We start from the raw sequence: 17571 nt of genomic DNA, 5'->3' as shown, positions 1-17571 counted from the left end.
GGGGCGTGGGGCGGGTGCGCGCCCACGGCGGACGGCGCGGCCTGGGGGCGGCGGGGGACCGGGCCGCTCCTGCAACGGGGCGGCGCTGGGCGCGGCAGCGCGGACCGGCCGGGCCTGCTTTGGAGCCCTTCGGCGCGTCCTGACAGCACGGAGGGTTTTGTGAAGGTGGTTCGGGTCCCACCCTCGCAGCCGCGTCACTGCTGGGAAGCAGCTAATTGTCATGTTCTGACGGTGGTGCAGGGGTAGTTTTTTAGGGTGAATCAGTAGGAAAAGAATTCCAGAGTGCTGCCACTGTGTTTCCGCATCCTCAGTGCTTTAGGACGTTGTCCTCTCACCTGACCTGTGTCATTACTTTACCTCTGTGATTAACGCTTGTTTGTTTTCCTGAGAAAGACCCTGTGAAGTCTACCACATCTTTATGTCGCTCTGCTTTTTTTTTTTCCCCCCACATCACCAGGGACAAATTACCGCACAGTATCTGTTTAATTAGCCAAAGTTTGCTTCTTGCATCTCCAATATCTTGGGCATATACCTAAAAGCCTTTTATTTGTAATTATTTAAATTTCAAGCAGAGATTCAAACGTAGCCCTCACATAATGATAATAGTATTAGCTATCCAGCTTGTTGGGATGTATGTGCGTCCTGAGCTAACGTAACAGGATTGCAGGAAGTACAACCACGAAGGTGGTGGGAGCGGGTCCTGTTAGATGCCTTGCTGCAAGCCTTGCAAGACCGTGCGCTTTGATGTCTAACTGCACCCTGCAGCTGGGCCTGACGGACAAGTTTCCCCAGAGGTGACTCAACCGTGATTCAGAGGTTAAAATGTAGTTAAATGAAGTGTACTTTTTTATAGTATATTTTAATTAATATTAACTTCACTGATTAGTGATCTGGTCTGATCTAATCTTTCTTACTGGAATTCTAAGTAAATATGTGGACATTTAACTATTTTTGAGTCACTTCTAGCATATGTTTTATCCTCTTGTGATTTTTTTCTTTATGTTAACATCTAATAATATATTGTATCAAAGGCTGTATAGACTGCAATCACTAAGAAATTAAACATAATTCCCAAACCCAGCTAGACCTGTACAGGTGAGCCAAGTCGAAGGGTGGGATAATGCTGCAGATGTTCTCTTAGCAAATGAGAAAACAGAAGTCTTAGGACTTGGGAAAGTTTATTCTGGAAATCCAGCAAGGAGTAAGAAATATATCTCATTCTGTGACCAGGCTAGGGGGAAAGATAACACCTCAACAAATGCTGCAGGATATCTAGAGAAGGAACTTCTGAAACAGCAAAGATAAGCAAAGGAATCCATGTGAGTGAATGCAGAAGAAGCAAGTGGGGAACAAGAACTGTGAATCATTCGGGAAGAGTACATAAAGCAACAGTAGAAATTTGGGAAAAGTATTGGCAAAAATACCTGAAGCAGAGAAAGTACTAAGAAAATCCATAGGATGGAGAAGGAGAACCTATTTATGAAATAGACCTTCTTTCTCCAGGATACTGGGAGTAGTCAATTCTTTCCTGAACAGGAAAGAAGATAAAAGCATATTAGCAAACTTTACACATCATCAGATCAATTCTCTATGCACACTTCTATTTAAATATTTTTTTTTCTTTTGTGTGCTATAGAATTAATGATGTTAATCATGGCTGCTTTAGAGCAATTAAGAGGTAATACTCTAGGCTAAGTGTTAGGAAACACAAAAATAAACCAGTTTGGATGAGGCTGTTGTGCTACAATGGAATGAAGAGTGTCAAGAAAGTTAAAGTCGCAGTTCTGTTCTGAATTCTTAGGGAGGCATAGAATTACTTTTTGTTTGAAGTTACTCAGTAGATAAACCATTATCAGTTAAAAATTTAAAATAAGAAGGACTCTTCAATATTCTCTAGAGAGAGTTCAGTAATTTGCACAATTCACTTATCTTTAGATACACTTTTCGTAAGCTGGGCGTAACTCTCTTCTGTCTCCCAAAGGCATATTGGTGTCTGCTGAAACAGGAGAAGCACAATTTATTTCAAATGCAGAGGCTTAACATTTCTTCCTTTTTTTTCATGAAAAGTTCTCATAATTCTGTTTTTTCCAGTAAAGGATTTATCTCTGTCCTTATTTCTCTCATCAGTGACTGAATTTCATTTTACATTGAATAGTATGGAATGTGTACAGTTTTCACCTCAGTGATCAAGGTTCAATGACAGATTGTCTTGAAATTCAGACTTTGACTTCTTCTTGAATAATGGAAGGAGTTGCTGAGCTCTTTTTGAGGGACCGTGTGGTGGAGCCAGAAGTTAAAGCATAAACTCTATGCTGCTGGGGAAGTTAAGTGCAATAATAGATTATGCTCTATATTGAAGATTATCAGGATAAAACCTAGCTTCAGACAGATATGTGTTCATAATAGAGCAGAAAATGTACTGATGTTTTTCATCTGTGTGTAGGAATAGAACACTGTGCCTTTCTCCTTTGCCTACAAGGATACACCATCCTCTGATGGTTTTGTTGTTTTTTGTTTTCTTTTAGTCTTGATTTATCCTTGTTGATGCCTAACCCCCTTTTGTTGTCTTCCAGAAGCTTTGGTCATCGCTGTGGAATTCTTGGTATGAGAAGGCAGGACGTCAGGGTAGCGAGTGGATCCTTGCTGTGCTGCTGTAATCATGAAGATAGTGATCATAATTGACCTAATCATCTTTGCTTTGCTGTCTTCAGGTAAGGCTGATGCAGAGAGGGAAAGAGAAAGGTGACCCCTGGATGGGTTACCAGGATATGAACTCTAATATATGCTTTGATTTTGTTTTCTTCTGTGCAAAGTAGTTGCTGCTAGGAGAGTGCCTGTGATTCCCATTTGCCTGTATTTTTTTCTGTTTGATCATTGGCAGATGGTGACCTTGTTAGTCTTGAAGCAGATTAATACAAAAGTTCCTTTGCAATTCAGTGAAGGCTTGTTTCCTCTGAGGGACTGAGAACTGCGTACTCTTTAGCATTGACAAAATGAATAAGTTTATTTTAAGCTGCTCCCCTCTAAAATCACAATGGGTTCTTTTAAGAATCTCTCTGAATTAAGGTCAAAACAAGCAGAGTACTACTGTCTGACATGCTTAAAATAATAACTTTAACATTTTAATATTAAACTTATTTATTCTAGGAAAACTTTTTAACATTAAAAGATCATTAGAGAGCCAAATACTTAAACATCTGGAAAATACAATGTTAAAGATGTTGCAGCTGTTTTGTATGCATTGTGAGGGTTTTGTTGTTAATGTTTATTCCCTACCCTGTTCAATTTAATACAGGATTTCCCCTGGTCAGTAGTTAGATTGTCTCTGGTTTCTGTCTTTCATGGTGGGTGTTGTCATGAAAGATGAACCTCTCTAGGTTGACAGAAGACCAGGAAGTTACTTTCTGTTGCTGAGAAAACACTTATTTCTGGTCTTAAACCACGTACTAAGCCCAAATTACTGAATTGCCATCATAATTTCAAATAGTCCCACATCCTAACCTCCTGGATTGAGGGATTTGATTCATTCTATTATATAAGTAGTATATAACTGTGAATTTCTTCCAACTTCAAATTTTCACACTTCTCCTATGAGCAAAGGATTTCTGACCTTGAAGCTTTGATATGCGTCCTGTTGTTTAAAATCAGGTAGTCTTGGTCTGGAATGAAAGTGGGCAGGAAATACAGTTCAGACAAAGCATGGAGCTCATTGCTGTGGGACACTTGGAACACTGGTTATTGTCTGTTTAAAAAATAACAATCCCTTGTCTAAAAACTAAATTAAGCATAGGTAAAGCTATTTGATTCCCTATCAACATCCTCCCTCAACATTTCTCCTTCAGTTGCAGACTTAGTTCTTAATTTCTAGAACTTTGTAGCAGAAATATTAAGACTGGTATGGATAAAGTATGAATGGGAGTATGCGTGTGTGAAAGCACCAGAGGAAACAGTAGAGCAAAAGTTAAAGGAATGGCCTGTACTGATAACCTGACAGCAATAAAACTGGTAAACCCTGAGGAATATATCGTTTACATCACAAGCAGAAGGTCTGTGCTCTGATAAAGCCACATCACAGATGGCTTGTCAGCAGAAAGCCTGCAGTCTGATAACGGGAGGATGATAACAAGGTTACCCCACACTGTAGGTGCCATTTCTCTTTCTTTTATCCCAACAGGAAGACACACTGTAGCCATAAAGATGCCCTTGCCTTTGTCTCCTCATTTTGGGTAGCAGCCTTGCCTTAGGTTCATGGAAAATGCAGTAAGCAAGATTCTGAGGCAAACGATCGTGCCCTAATAATTGTTGGTCTTGATAGGTGTTGAAGCTATCTAAAAACTGGTTTATTGTTGCCAGTCAAGAGGAAACAAAGAGACATAATAAAGACTCAACAGCAAACATTCCTTGTCCTCCATGTTGCAAAAAAGTGATCCTGGACAGACTACTTGGGCATGTCTTGATGCCTATATGTGGATACATGAGTGTGAGTGAGCAGAAACAACTTACTTATGAAGTTAGATAAAATAAAATGAAATAACTTTCCCTTTCCATGAGGTATTAAATTGAGTTTTGTTTCACTAAGTCCTACAAATCTTGACTTCTTTTGATCCTGCAGGGAAGAAATTCCGATGGTGCACTCTATCTGACCTAGAACAGAGGAAGTGTGCTGAACTGTCCAAAGCTCTTACAGCTGTGCTGCCCCTTGCTACCATCGATTCCTTTACCAGGATTTCTTGTATCAGAGCTCACAACACCTATGACTGCATTGATAAAATCAGGGTGAGTCTGCAGAGATTTTCAAAACTTATTTTGAGTCCAGACCCTTTTTGGTAGGAGAAGAGCCTGGTAAACAGAATCCACAAGAGAATGAAATGCTACTAAAATGATGGTATCTCACCTGTGACAAAGTACATGGTAGATTGAGAGACAAGAATTCAAATTGGCCATGAGCTTTCCTGTTATAGATGCGTTATTTTACCCCAGCTGATGTCCTTGCCTTCTCCAGGAAATAAGTAGACTGCTGCTTGAAAGTAAATGAACAAAACTAGACTAATAAATGAAACCTTCTCAGAGCATTCTGCTTGCTTGTGGGTTTCAGTCCTACTCCAACTGTAATTAAGGCTTTCTCTTTTCTTCCATGCTATTTTTAACACCTTGTCAATCTTTCCTGAAGTAAAAGACAAAACCCTTTTTTCCATGTAAAAAATATTTAATTTGGGTAAAATTAGACATTGGAGGCTTGCAGGTGTAAGCTCTATGTCAGTTCTGAAAAGGCATCTTCATAATGCTACATGCTTTGAAAAAATCCTTGTGGTGAAAAAGAAGACAAGCATTTGCTGCGGAACAGTTCCACTAATATACTTCAAACTTTTGGGGGATAGAGAATTTCAGTTTCCGTGCTCATTCAGTCCCAGTTGCCTTCAATGGAATCCAAATCTGACCTGGAAAACAAAACAAAGAAAACCTTTCTTTTTGGTTCAGGGAATAATTTAGTTCATGTTTTCATTCAGTCCTGTGATCCTTGTTATTAGACTTCAGTTCTGTTATCCATATGAGTATGGAAAGATTACAGCCAGGACAAATTTGAGAAGGGTTTAGTTTTTTTGGGGAAAAAAAGGTTGTCTTTTTTCTTCAGTGGTGTCAGAATTGTATCTTGGAAATGGAAGGATCAAAGAAAAGGTGGGAAGATGTTACTGGGAAAGACTAGGTATTTTGTGGAGGTAACTCAGGCTTCATTGTCACCGTGCTCAGTAGCAGGAATTCAATTAAAAACAAAGCAGATGCGTGTAAAAGTCACTGGTTACTACTTGTCAGGCAGAAACTCTGGTCTTGAAGCTGCTCTGATTGATCGTTTCCTTGTAACCACACTGGTTCTGGGGGTTTTGCTGTCATTTTTAAGGTGAATAAAGCAGATGCTGCCTCCTTGGATGCTGGAGATGTTTACTCTGCTGTAAAGCTGTATGGCTTGACAGTGGTGGCAAAGGAGATCTATGAGAAAGGTAGGTTCATAAAGCAGAAGAATAAGTTACACTTCTGATTTGGCTAATGAATTGATGTGCATTGAAGTTTTTTTTCCAGCTGTGTCAATTCTCACAATATGCTCTTTCTGAGAGTAACTGAATGCTTTCTAGTGGTTCTTTAACAGATGAGCTTCTGTTATGAGTTAATTCTCTCCTCCTCACCCTAAAGAGACAAGAATATACAGAGGAGCATCTTGTTATGGTAGGATTCCTCTTCATTCCTTGAAGAGCTGAGCAGTCTGTGCAATGAGTGACTTATGAGGCAAGAATAAGTAAATTAAGTCTGAGCCAAAATCAAGCATATAGTAGAAATTACTTGAGGGGCATGACTCTGAGACAGAAGCTGAATTAGCGGATAGACATAGGAAGAGACCAATAGGATGACACTAAGAGAACAGAAGTGAATTTTGTTTTAGCTGAAGAACCATGAAATCATAGTGGAGTTGATATGTTTCAGGCTGGTAAATGTACTCTAAGGATAAGACACAGGAACTCTTTCCATTATGATACCTAAAACTCTGTAATACAAATGTTCAAAATTCCTGAGGAGCAACTTTGCACTGGCGTTAAATGGCTGGAGGCTGATGATTTTGCAAGCCTTTTCCACCAAATTTTTATATTTTTTGCTTTGCACATTGCTTGCATTGCTCAATTTGGCAAGATGCTATGTAGCCAGGACACAATGAATTTCCCTGCTATGAATTCCTATATTTCATATGCTTAAGAATTCTTTTTCCTTAGCCATGTTCAGGGAGGTGCTTGAACTCCTGTGCACAGGTGAAAGCTGTAGAATTTGCATTTAGTTATTTCTGTTATGTATTTTGTCCTACCACAGGAAATTGTGTGTTTGCTGTGGCCATTGCCAGACGAGGAACTTTGAATATCCAGAGGCTAAGAGGTGTGCGCAGCTGCCACAGTGGAGCCAGGTGGACATCAGGCTGGAATATTCCACTTGGCTTTCTCCTGGCTAAAACTGACCTCTCTTGGGATGAGGCACAACCTCTGAGCCAAGGTGGGTGATAAGAGCTATAGTGCTGTGTCTCTGCCCCCAGCGAAAGTGAGCAAAGTGGAGGCAGATGCAGCATAAATTGAGCTACGTGGGAATTGAAGGGCTTTGTGGATGAGATATCCTCTTGGAGTGTCTTTGATATTGGCTCTTAGCTCTCTTCAGGATTTTTCCAGTGATGTCTCAGAGCAGCATTGTTACCAAAAGCAAAAGGAAATCTTTGTGTTCTGTGTACAACAGGGAACAAAGCTTTATAACATCTAGCCAACCAAAAGATGGTTTTAACCTAAGCAGAATTTGACCTCTCTGTTTCAAGAGAATATTTCAAGTTTGACATTTAGACAACGAAGCCACATTGCTGAAGATTAATTATTTTTAAAGCAGCATAAGTATTAGTTATACACATAATAGGTTTAGCCCCTTTTCTTTCTTCTATTTTTTTCCATTTGACCATTTTTTCCCTTACATCTGTAGTAATCAGTGAGTATTTCAATGCAAGCTGCATCCCTGGGGTTGGTGTTGCTGCTCCTCGACTCTGTGCTCTTTGCCAAGGACAAAAATCCTATGTCAGAGACAAGAACCACTTCTGTGAGACTAGCAGCAATGAACCCTTCTATGACTCTGAAGGAGCCTTCAGGTGAGCCCTGTGCCACGTGCGCTGAATGGGAAAAAGAAGTGGTGAGGGGGAAAAAACAGGTAATGTGCTAATAGGATGGCATTCGTCTTGCTGCAGGTGCTTGAAGAATGGAGTGGCAGATGTTGCCTTTTTAGATCATCTAACAATAATGAGTGCCACAGGTAATCCTAAAAACTCGGATTCATTTTAGCCTTTGGCAGTGCTCTTTCCTGGTTTGGGGGATGTCCAAGGAAAATTCAGTCCCTGCAAGTACTTCAGTGGTATTTCTCAGCTCTCCATGCAAATCAAAAGGAATCAGAAAAGGAAAGAGTAGTTAAAAATGACTGCTCATAGGAGATTCTTATAATGAGAGTAGCCAGACATTTTCAGGCAGGTGATTCCTTTAGCTTAAAGCCTCTGAACCAGCTGTCAATGTTTATATTGCCTGACTGTTAGGATTCCTTTTAAAATTCTGTGTATGTGGTGCTAGAATGGACAGTTCTCATATTCCTATTCTTTTTAACCCAACCAAGCTCTGTATCAATATTTTTGAAGGTAGTTGTCAGTGGTAGTTGCAGGTGAGTATTTCTAAACAAACATATTTACATGAGTATAGCCTAAAGAGTGTTTAGGAGTAACTGTAGCCGAGATACCTCTGTTTGGTAAGGGAAGAGCGTTTCAAAGAGAAACCTTTCCAAGTGTGCTTGGCACACTGTGCTGCTTGCATACGCCTTGAGGAAGCTCCTCTGAAAAACATTTTACCTTCCATCTCTGCAGACTGCTGCCAAGTCATGTCTTACTTCATAGATTTCACAAGTGTCCTGTTGTTTTAGAGACAGAACAAGATGAATATGAACTCTTATGTCCTGATGGGACCACAGCTGAGCTGAGTGAATACAGCACCTGTAACTTGGGTCAGGGGCCTGGCCGTGCCATCATCACCCGCCACAACTTCCAGAAGATCACCAACAAATTTCTTACTATGATCCAAGTGAGTGGATGTTATAAGCTCTGCATCTCTAGATGTGATCCTTTCTTCTGGCTTTGGATGGAATTCACCACACAGTTTGCCTTCTCTCTTAAGAAATCTGTAGTTACCGTGGACAAAGCACTAAAAATTGGTTGTTTTGGGGAAGGATCTTGCACTGGCTTCTGGAGGAGAGTTTTACTTCTCTCTCAAGTGTTCTTCTCCAGAAGGTGGGGAATATATAAGTAAAGGAGGGGAAGATGCCATAATGCCCAAACTGGAAAATGGCTAATGACGTTCATCCCACCCTGGAACTTAGGTGAATTTTTACATAGCTGAGGGAGACTTATAGCTTCAGGATTCACCTTTGTTCCTCTGTCTCTCTCAAATTGTAAATAGCATCTGTTACTTTAACATCCAGGAATGTATTTGGAGCTGAACATGAAACATATAACAGTTAAAGAATTTATGAAGCCATTCTGTCTTTAAAATAGTCCAACAGTCAGTGAATAATACAAGCCAATGAGCACATCTTGTGCTGTCGTGTGGGCTCTGGCAGATAGCAGGAGTGAAAAATCTCTTCTTTATTGAGGGATCTTCAGATGCCTTTGTCAGCCCACTTGTTAACACGCATCCTGACTGTGCTCCCCTCATACGTAGCAGTGCCCATGCAGCAATGTTCCCAGTACACTTCTCGGTGCATTCTTCTCTTCTGATACAGTCAGCTGGACAGAGCTACCTTGCGCTTTCCCAGCGCAGGATATCTTTCACCCCTTTCCTGCACTGATCTCCATCACAAAAGTTTCCCACTCAGCCACACTCCCTCAGTTACCCTCCCGAGGCATGAGACATTGAGCACAGCCCAATAAACTGCAATTACCGAGATGGGGATGACAAAGCACCTGTTCCTCAAAAGAGTGAGTCTCAGTTCATGTAATGCCTTTAGGATTGGGACCCTCCACTTGCTTTAGTACCTGTGGGCTTTGTCCTAATGTGATGAACATTAGAACCCTGAGTGCTTTGTTATAAACCACTTGTACAGAGGGATGGGATGATGAGGCTGCCTGTCACAGAAAGGATGTGCAGATTTGTTGCAATTTAAAGCGTTGTTCTTCTTCTAGCACCTCTTTGGGCGGAAAGGAAAGGAAAGGGCCAGGTTTGAACTCTTCACTTCAGCTCCCTACGGGGGAAAGAACCTGCTGTTCCAGGATGCCACCCAGCATCTGCAGCTTCTCGAGGAGCAGCTAGAGATTGCCTATGTCCTTGGTCTGGATTATGTAGCTCTCCTTAAAGGACTAGGCCATGAAGGTGAGAAGCCTTCCTGAGGACCATAGCTTAAGGGAAGGGAAGAAAAGTTATCTCTCCATGTTATCCCTCCCTGCTAGACCCAAGTGAATAAATCCAAACATGTCCTTAATGAAGAACAGATTGGTGCATGAATGGACACGATCTCATTATGCTCCTTCCCTCTGGTGCAGGGAGCTCTTTGGACAACAGTGTTGTGCGCTGGTGCTGCATCAGCAATGCTGAGCTTCGCAAATGTGAGGACTGGGCACTGAGCATCAAATCTGACCCACTGGTTTGTGTCCAGGCAACCTCCATGACACATTGCATTGAAATGATCAAGGTAGGAGGCTCCCTGTGGTCAGACTACATGCTAAGGCTGGGTTTGCCTCTGTCCTTGTCTGATCTGAACAAGAGGAAAAACAACTTGTACACTAAACGCTCTAATGGGAATGAGAGGGAATTTGTGCAGGGAATTCCCAGTCAGTGGGGAAATAACAGCTCCTTGGTTACAACAGCTCATGTAAGTCCTGTCTGTGTTATTTTCTGTAATGCTGTTGGCAGAGTAGTGAGGCTGATGCAGTCACCCTGGATGCAACACATGTCTACATTGCAGGGAAGTGCGGATTGGTGCCTGTAGCTGCAGAATGTTATGGTAAGTTCTCATGTGACCTTAGGAAGAAGGGAGGGAATCAAGAAAGAACCATAAAAAATACAGTTGTAATGCCATAGTGTGCGATGTTTAGTGACTGAAGCAGGGAAGTGGGAATTGTTGTCCAAGTGCTCTTCCCAGCTCTTCCACTAACTGGCTCTAGCATTTGGCCTGATTGCTTATTATATCTCCTTCGATAAAGGGGACTAAAGATGCTGATGTGGTTCAAGAGAAGGACAGCAAAATTATAAAGGTTTCTGATGGGGTGCTGTGTAATGGGAATGACAGCAGTCATTGCAAGATCCTTAAGGTTGTCTCGCCTCTCCAGGGAAGGGATGTGCCCCAGCTGGTGCGAGCACAGAGGAAACGTGGAAACTAATTCATCTTAGACGCAAAGGTAAAAGGAGACCTTTGAGAAGAAAGGTTTAGATTCTCCTGAGGCTGCCTCTAGGATATATGTTTGCATGTATTTGCATGTTGGTTTGGGAAAGGAATTGCTGTACATTCAGTAGGAAGTTTACATGGAACGCAGAGCGCTAGAACAAGAGCTTCGTGGCTGAGCAAAGAATGCAGATCCCTTACCGTAACTGAAGATATGATGGAGGATGAGGGAGGGAAGAGGGAGGCTGTACCTGCCTGGGATACATCATTGCCTTGGTATAACTGGCTCTTGTCATTGTTTCACAGCACTGTCGCCTGTCTATGCTGTAGCCCTAGCTAAGAAGAATGCCAAACAGATTAACATCCACAACCTTGGGGGAAGGCGGTCCTGCCACAGCCATCTGTATAGTCCTGGAGGATGGTTGCTTCTTTCCAGATACACAGTGGGAGCTCAGGAGAATGATACTGAGAACTGTAACATTGACTCTGGTAAGGACTGCTTTGTGTTGTCTGTCAACTAGACCACTGAAACCTGAAGCCCAAGATTTGGGAGTAAAACAGAGATGGGGCCACGAGGGCAGAGAAGAACTTCAGTCTTGCATGTCACTGAAGATATTTGTCTTTGCTCTGCTGTGTTCTTGAGTTAAACTCTCTCTTCAGTAGCAGATTTCTCTTAGACCACATATGATGTTCCTTAGCATGTAGATACACCATAAATAATAGAGATATCAGTGTCTACGTGCATAACGGAAGGATAGTAACAGAAACAAGTAGCTCGCTCCCTCTCCCTCTCTGGGCTTTGATTAAATAATCTCAATAACTAGCTCTAACAGGTCTGTGTTACGGACGTACAAATGATGGGTTGGGTTTATCTCATAATATTTTAGTAGTATCAAATACAGTGGTAATAGAAACTCTTTGTTCCCTGTGCTTTTAACCCATGGCCATACCCCTTGATCCTGCTGTCTTGTGCTCTATTTTGAATATCAGTGGGGGTGCCCAAACCTGCAGGAAGATAGCATCCCATCTCTGTCCCTCAAGTTATAGGAAAAAAGTGCTATCTCCCATGTTGCTAATTAACACTTCCACTAGTTAAGCTATGAATAGGGATGTTGCCACCTACTGTATGATCTAGTTAAAATCCCTTCCCCGCAGCCTGTCTGGCTTTCCTGAGGTGCTTAGTTCTATTATTTTGCCGTTTTCCCTCAGCCAAGAAAGAAATCATTACTAGTTTGGCCAGAAAGTGATGATTGCAGTCTGAGGTACACGCTCAGCTGTTGAAGCAGCTCCTCCTCTTATCTGAGTACGTGTGATTCTTCACACTATTTAGGCCTCTTCTCACTAACTCTTAAAACAGAAACCCCTTCCTGTCTTTTCGCATGAAGCACCTTTGGAATACCTTGCCCTAATTTCACCTCAGTTTTCTCTGCTCAGCTTATCAGAACTACTTTTGGAAGGGCTGCATGCCAGGAGCAGGCGGGAACCTGTGCAAGGTGTGCATTGGAGACAGCGAGGTGGAAGGGGGTAGAGTATCTAGCAGATGTGCTGCCAATCACAATGAGCGTTACTATGGCAATGTGGGAGCACTCAGGTAAGCCTTTTTGTCCGAGTCAGAAATGCAGCTTAAGAGCAATAGCCAGAATTGGCTGATCATTTTCTCTGGAGGATTTTTAAGCTGGTGGCTCTATCAATTTTTGCTAGTATGTGTTTTGTTTTAGTTGCAGTTGCTATGGGATGTGCTGCTGGTTGGTAATTTAAAGCAGTCATAAAACCATTTCCAGAGAAAGACAATACTTCCAGACACATTAGGCTTGGAGTACTGGTGCTGGCCCATTTAAGAGAGGGGATGAAAAGCGCTCAGAAGGTCAGAGAGAAGAGGTGATGTGGTAAGAAGCAGTGTAGGGTAGAGGAGGTGGTTAGATTGACTGGAGATATTTAAGAGAAAAAGTTTGAAATAGTTGGAGACAGAGGCAGAGAAGAATTTTAAAGGTGAAAGCACTCTCAGAATATCTGTGATGCATTTAGCCGAATGAAGTATTCATTCGTTGGCGCAGATGGGGCTGCACAGACACCGTGCCAGAACTTTGCTTTGGGAGCTGCCTTAAGGGATGAAGGGGACTGTCTTGTCTCTGTACCCAGTCAATTAGCTTATATTGCCAGTAAGAAGGCGTATAATTGTTTGTAAACAACAGTGTGAACACTGTCCATCAAGATCTGTACTGACATCGCTAATTTGTTTAATGTAACAACCAAGTAACTTCAGATGAAGGAGACACTACTAGCTACTCCTGTTCTAGCTTTAGATGACTGTCCAAGGCTCAGTCATCTTGTAATGGCTTTCTCTAACTTCTTGGTTTTTTTCTGCTCTAGGTGCCTAGTTGGCAATCCCAGTGGAAGAAGCTTTGGAGATGTAGCTTTCCTGGAACACTCTAATCTACTCCGGAACATAGAGAGTGAGATGCAGCTGTTCTCTCTTCCTTTGAGAATGTTCATTAGTGCCAGTTTCTTACCACACAATGACCATGAATTCTAGGGATCAGCTTTCGCAGGTTTAATCTAGGTTCAAAAAGCTGTGTTTGTGACTGGAAAATTGCAAGAACCTTCCTGCATGTGTGTGTTCTAGTAAAGTTCAAGATTCAGATACTGTTCAGTTTTAGAGAGGAAAGATGAAGAATCAACGAGTGCAAAAATCAAGGGTGTGGAAAGCATCCTTGGAAACTGTGCTGGTTTTTGGAAAGCTCAATGCTTTAAAAAGCAAGAGACTCTTCCCATCAGTCCTTTTCTCATAGGTAGCTATGGTGCACATAACCTTTGTTTTTAATCAAAAAGTCTCAAGAATGAAAATGGCAAATAGGAAGATACCATAGGCTGTTTGTACTGAGATGTTCTATGGCTTCATCATGACACTGCAACTACCTCATGTTGTTTCACAGGCAGCTGTGGAATAAACAGTCCAGATAGATAGCTTAACAGGCAAAATCACTGCAAACTATTTTGCCTTTCACAGTTCCTAAAAAAAACTTTGTTACTGCACTGTGAAAGGTTTAACTTCCACTGGGAAATACCGACAGTTTGCAACAGTCTAGCAATTGGATTTTGTGGATGAAAATGGCTTTGGTTACTGCAGTTTAAATTCCCTCAATCTCTTGATTACTTCAGCTACTCTTAACAACAGCCAACATGTGTTACCCTTTTCATAGAGGTGAGGAGGAAAGGAAACCCCATTTTATTCAGCCTGATAAAGCACATGGTGTGATTTCAATTTAGGCAGTTTCAGTAGCTGGGAGAGACCATTCTAAAAGAGGAGACTCTCTAAAATCGAGTAGAGGTATCAGGAACTGGAAGCCCACAGAAATCCATGCAGCAATGAGCAATTTGTATGGGGAAACAAAGGGCATGCAGGCTGAATTACCTTGTTTTCAGGAAGTGATGTTATTACAGGTGAAGATGAAGATGAGGCATACTAACTTGCTGTGATTCCAGTTTTTAGTTAAGATAGGTGCAGCTTAAGTTTGCTGATGTATTTCCTCAGCAAAACCACCAGCCTGCTCCCTCTACATTCCCAACAAAAGACTGTGTGGTATGCCGCACTTTTTGAACACATTCACTAAACTTTTTGCTCTCAATAGTTAAAACTTTGCATGAGATTCACACTATCTCCAACTCTTGTTTTTCAAAAGGATTTGCTTTCACTTCTTCTTCTTTGCAGAGCTGGGCAGCTCTGGTTGGGCAAAAGGTTATACTGCTAGTGACTTTGAGCTCTTGTGTCCGGATGGAACGCGTGCTGCAGTCACCGAGTGGGCAGGCTGTAACCTTGGCCCCATTCCCCCCAGCACAGTCATGACTCGACCAGTCACTGTCACCAAAATCTATGACTTCCTGATGAAATCCCAGGTAAGGCAGATGATGGGGAAAAAGCTAGCATGTTATCACTTGTTATGTACAACTTCTGAAAACCCTTTTAAGATCAAAAGCTTTATATACTAAATACATAAAGTGCCTTCAGGTCCAATATTAAAGAGATAAGAATGTGTGTCAGAGATTGAGAAAATAATTATTTGGGTTCTCTGAAGGGGAATTTTGGCACCAGCTGCTGCTCTGAAGTGATTGTGCTTTTGCTGAGAAATAAGATGCAGATGCCAAACTGAAAGAATCTTTTTGTATAAATAAGGGTAGTGCTAGGTAAAAGTAGTACCTTTTTTCTGCAAGATCCTGCTACAGTAGTGAGAGTTCACCAATTTAACCTTGCTATTTACATTCCAAACTGTGAAACTTCTTCAATTTTCTTTTCTGTTTAGGAATCTGTGGAAACCAAGCTGGACTCTGAATTCCATCTGTTTCAGTCTCAGAAGTATGGTGAAAGCGATCTGCTTTTCAAAGATGCTACTCAGTACCTTGTTCATGCAAGTCATATGAGCTATAAGGAAATTCTTGGAAAGTCTTTCTTCCAGCTGGCAGAATCAGTGTTTAATTGTACACCTGCAGGTAAAGTCAAGTTCTTCATTTTGAGTTAGAGAAAAATGCAAAGCAGGAAGCCTTCTATGCACAGCTTATTGGCCTTTTGATTAGATTGAATGGAGAAGTATGTTCTACATAATCCTGTTTGATAGTAACTATTTTCCAAGCAGTACAGTGTTTGGAGTTCCTACAGAGCTTCTTGCTATCTCTCTTTCTATCCATAACCACTGATACTGGAGCGCTCCAGGGACAGAATAATGGATACATGTTAAAGCAAATACCAGTTAATTGAAGTAACAGTAGTTAACTGACTATTTTATTCGCACTCTGACATTTTTTCCTTCAATTCCATAGATCAGTTCTGGGATAAGGGAATATAATATTTGGGTATGCCGAGCTTGGGAAAAAGATGAGCAATTTTATATTTAATTCATGAAATATAAGTTATTTCAAGGTTAATTTCCTGTTTAAAAAGAGTACACTAAAGAACTCAAGATCATAATCTTTATAAGCTTAAAAGGTTGCTTGTTATTCTCCACTGAAAGCTGTATCAAGTATGCATTTACCTATCACTAAAATTGAAACTGCCTATGTAAAAAGAGCCAGTCAAGTTGTTCTGACATTTAAAAATCTGTACTGAAGTAAATGAAGATGACAGAGTCAATTAGATGTCCAAGGAATTCTGTGCGTCGGTCTAGAAGTTGTTAAAGAACTGAAATTCAAATAGGGAATTTTACCTCTGTTCTGTTTTAGTGAATAATATCTGAATAGTTTGAATAATATCTGAAGAGTTTGTCATTTTTAAATCTGACAGCAGTATATACTTTCTTACTGATTTGTAGGTATCTTAGACTTTTGCAGACAGGATATCTGTGCATCCTCATTGAACTGACAGCTATACAGAGGCTTTGCAAGACACATACACCATTACTGATGCTGAAAACAAGGAAAGATGCAAGTCCAACCTATCCAGAGCAATCACCGAGGAAACAGTCACCTCTAGAAACTTATGCTGAATGCTCTTCCTGTGTGTACATATATATATATATATATGTATTATATAGGCAGATTTCATGTTTATGGTCATATAAGGCTCTTGTCATCACTGTCTTTTTTTGGAGTCTGGCGTTGTGGGGACTGGCACAGGCCAATCCACATAACCCGCACGCAGGAGTAGGGTCAGCAATTCTGAACAGCTACGGAGGAGATCTCAGCATTTCTGTGGGACAAGCAGGGCCAATGCCATGGACTAAAACATGGACTATAATGAATCGCACAGGTTAGTGGGTAGCAATTTTCCTTGCTTTTCCTATTATGTCTTATAAAAAGCTGTTTCCATGTAAAAACAATCAGCTGTCACTTCGGTTGCTGTAACATTGTCCTCTTATATATGTGATTTTCATTACAGCTAGATAGTCCATGCTGAATACACATGCATACTATAGGTTGCATATGTAACTGTTATCAGTAGCCTTTTCTGCTTTTAACAGGGAAGAATGTATTTGCTTTGTTTAACCAAGAATTTATACTAGTAAGTCAATGCATTTTTCTTTCACAAATTCATGTATTAAGACAACTAGTAGCATCAACCAGCAGAACTGGATCCTTACAACCTTAAGGTGAAGGAAAGCAATGGATATTCCATTCTTGTCGAAAACATCAGCCATTACTTTATAGGATACTTCTGAAGTGTCAAAATATGAATTATCAGTTAAGCTGAACATTCTCTTTATAGGTGGGAACTGCTTCAACATGATATGAAGTCTTTTGACCAAAGTGTATCATGTATTTGTTTTGCCTGAATTTTAAGTGGGAAACATTATGCAGAGCTCGTGGATGTAGAATTAGAGTGGCTGCTACTCCTGGGCAGGGCTCATTTCAGTTTTCAACCTTCTGCTCCTATGCTTGCCTGAACTATACAAGATATATATAAATCAAAGTCCTTTACCCAGAATCCTCCAACCCTTGCTGCCTCTACTGCAGTTGTATTAACCTTAGCTAGCAATGAATAAGATGCAAGTAGTAAAGACAGGCCAGCTGCACTACACAAAAAGTAAATAGAAATTGTAGGAGCCATGTTATCTGCCATATAAAGCAAGAAAAAAAAATCCAAGTCTTTTAGGCAGCAGTAACCAAAAATACTGGGTTGCAAAATACACTGCTGAGAGCACGTGTTTTTGAACAATGCCT

At 41.0% G+C, this 17571-nt stretch overlaps 1 protein-coding gene across 8 annotated transcripts in view; it reads left to right on the top strand.

Moving 5' to 3' along the window:
* LOC112970592 (melanotransferrin-like) overlaps positions 1-17160 on the top strand; it is a 25406-nt gene extending 8246 nt beyond the window's left edge. For 2 of the 8 annotated variants that reach the window (XM_026075140.1, XM_026075145.1), the window contains exons 2-18: positions 2574-2711; positions 4613-4776; positions 5897-5996; positions 6853-7029; positions 7498-7660; positions 7757-7821; positions 8473-8630; positions 9728-9914; positions 10085-10233; positions 10455-10545; positions 10871-10939; positions 11230-11412; positions 12358-12514; positions 13294-13376; positions 14633-14817; positions 15222-15408; positions 16224-17160. In XM_026075140.1, coding sequence (XP_025930925.1) covers positions 2660-2711; positions 4613-4776; positions 5897-5996; positions 6853-7029; positions 7498-7660; positions 7757-7821; positions 8473-8630; positions 9728-9914; positions 10085-10233; positions 10455-10545; positions 10871-10939; positions 11230-11412; positions 12358-12514; positions 13294-13376; positions 14633-14817; positions 15222-15408; positions 16224-16273 — 2220 coding nt within the window. In that variant the 5' untranslated portion in view covers positions 2574-2659 and the 3' untranslated portion in view covers positions 16274-17160. Of the gene's footprint in view, positions 1-72; positions 825-1230; positions 1320-2047; positions 2192-2573; positions 2712-4612; positions 4777-5896; positions 5997-6852; positions 7030-7497; positions 7661-7756; positions 7822-8472; positions 8631-9727; positions 9915-10084; positions 10234-10454; positions 10546-10870; positions 10940-11229; positions 11413-12357; positions 12515-13293; positions 13377-14632; positions 14818-15221; positions 15409-16223 lie in introns of those variants that run through there. The other 6 variants (XM_026075141.1, XM_026075147.1, XM_026075139.1 and 3 more) reach the window with 6 other exon arrangements.
* Positions 17161-17571: the final 411 nt, after the last annotated feature.

This window comes from Apteryx rowi, unplaced genomic scaffold (assembly GCF_003343035.1).
Source record: "Apteryx rowi isolate R43461 unplaced genomic scaffold, aptRow1 scaffold_40, whole genome shotgun sequence".
In the NCBI taxonomy this organism is placed as follows: Eukaryota; Metazoa; Chordata; class Aves; order Apterygiformes; family Apterygidae; genus Apteryx; species Apteryx rowi.
Note: the sequence above shows the minus strand (reverse complement) of the source record. Positions and strands in the feature narration are given on the sequence as shown.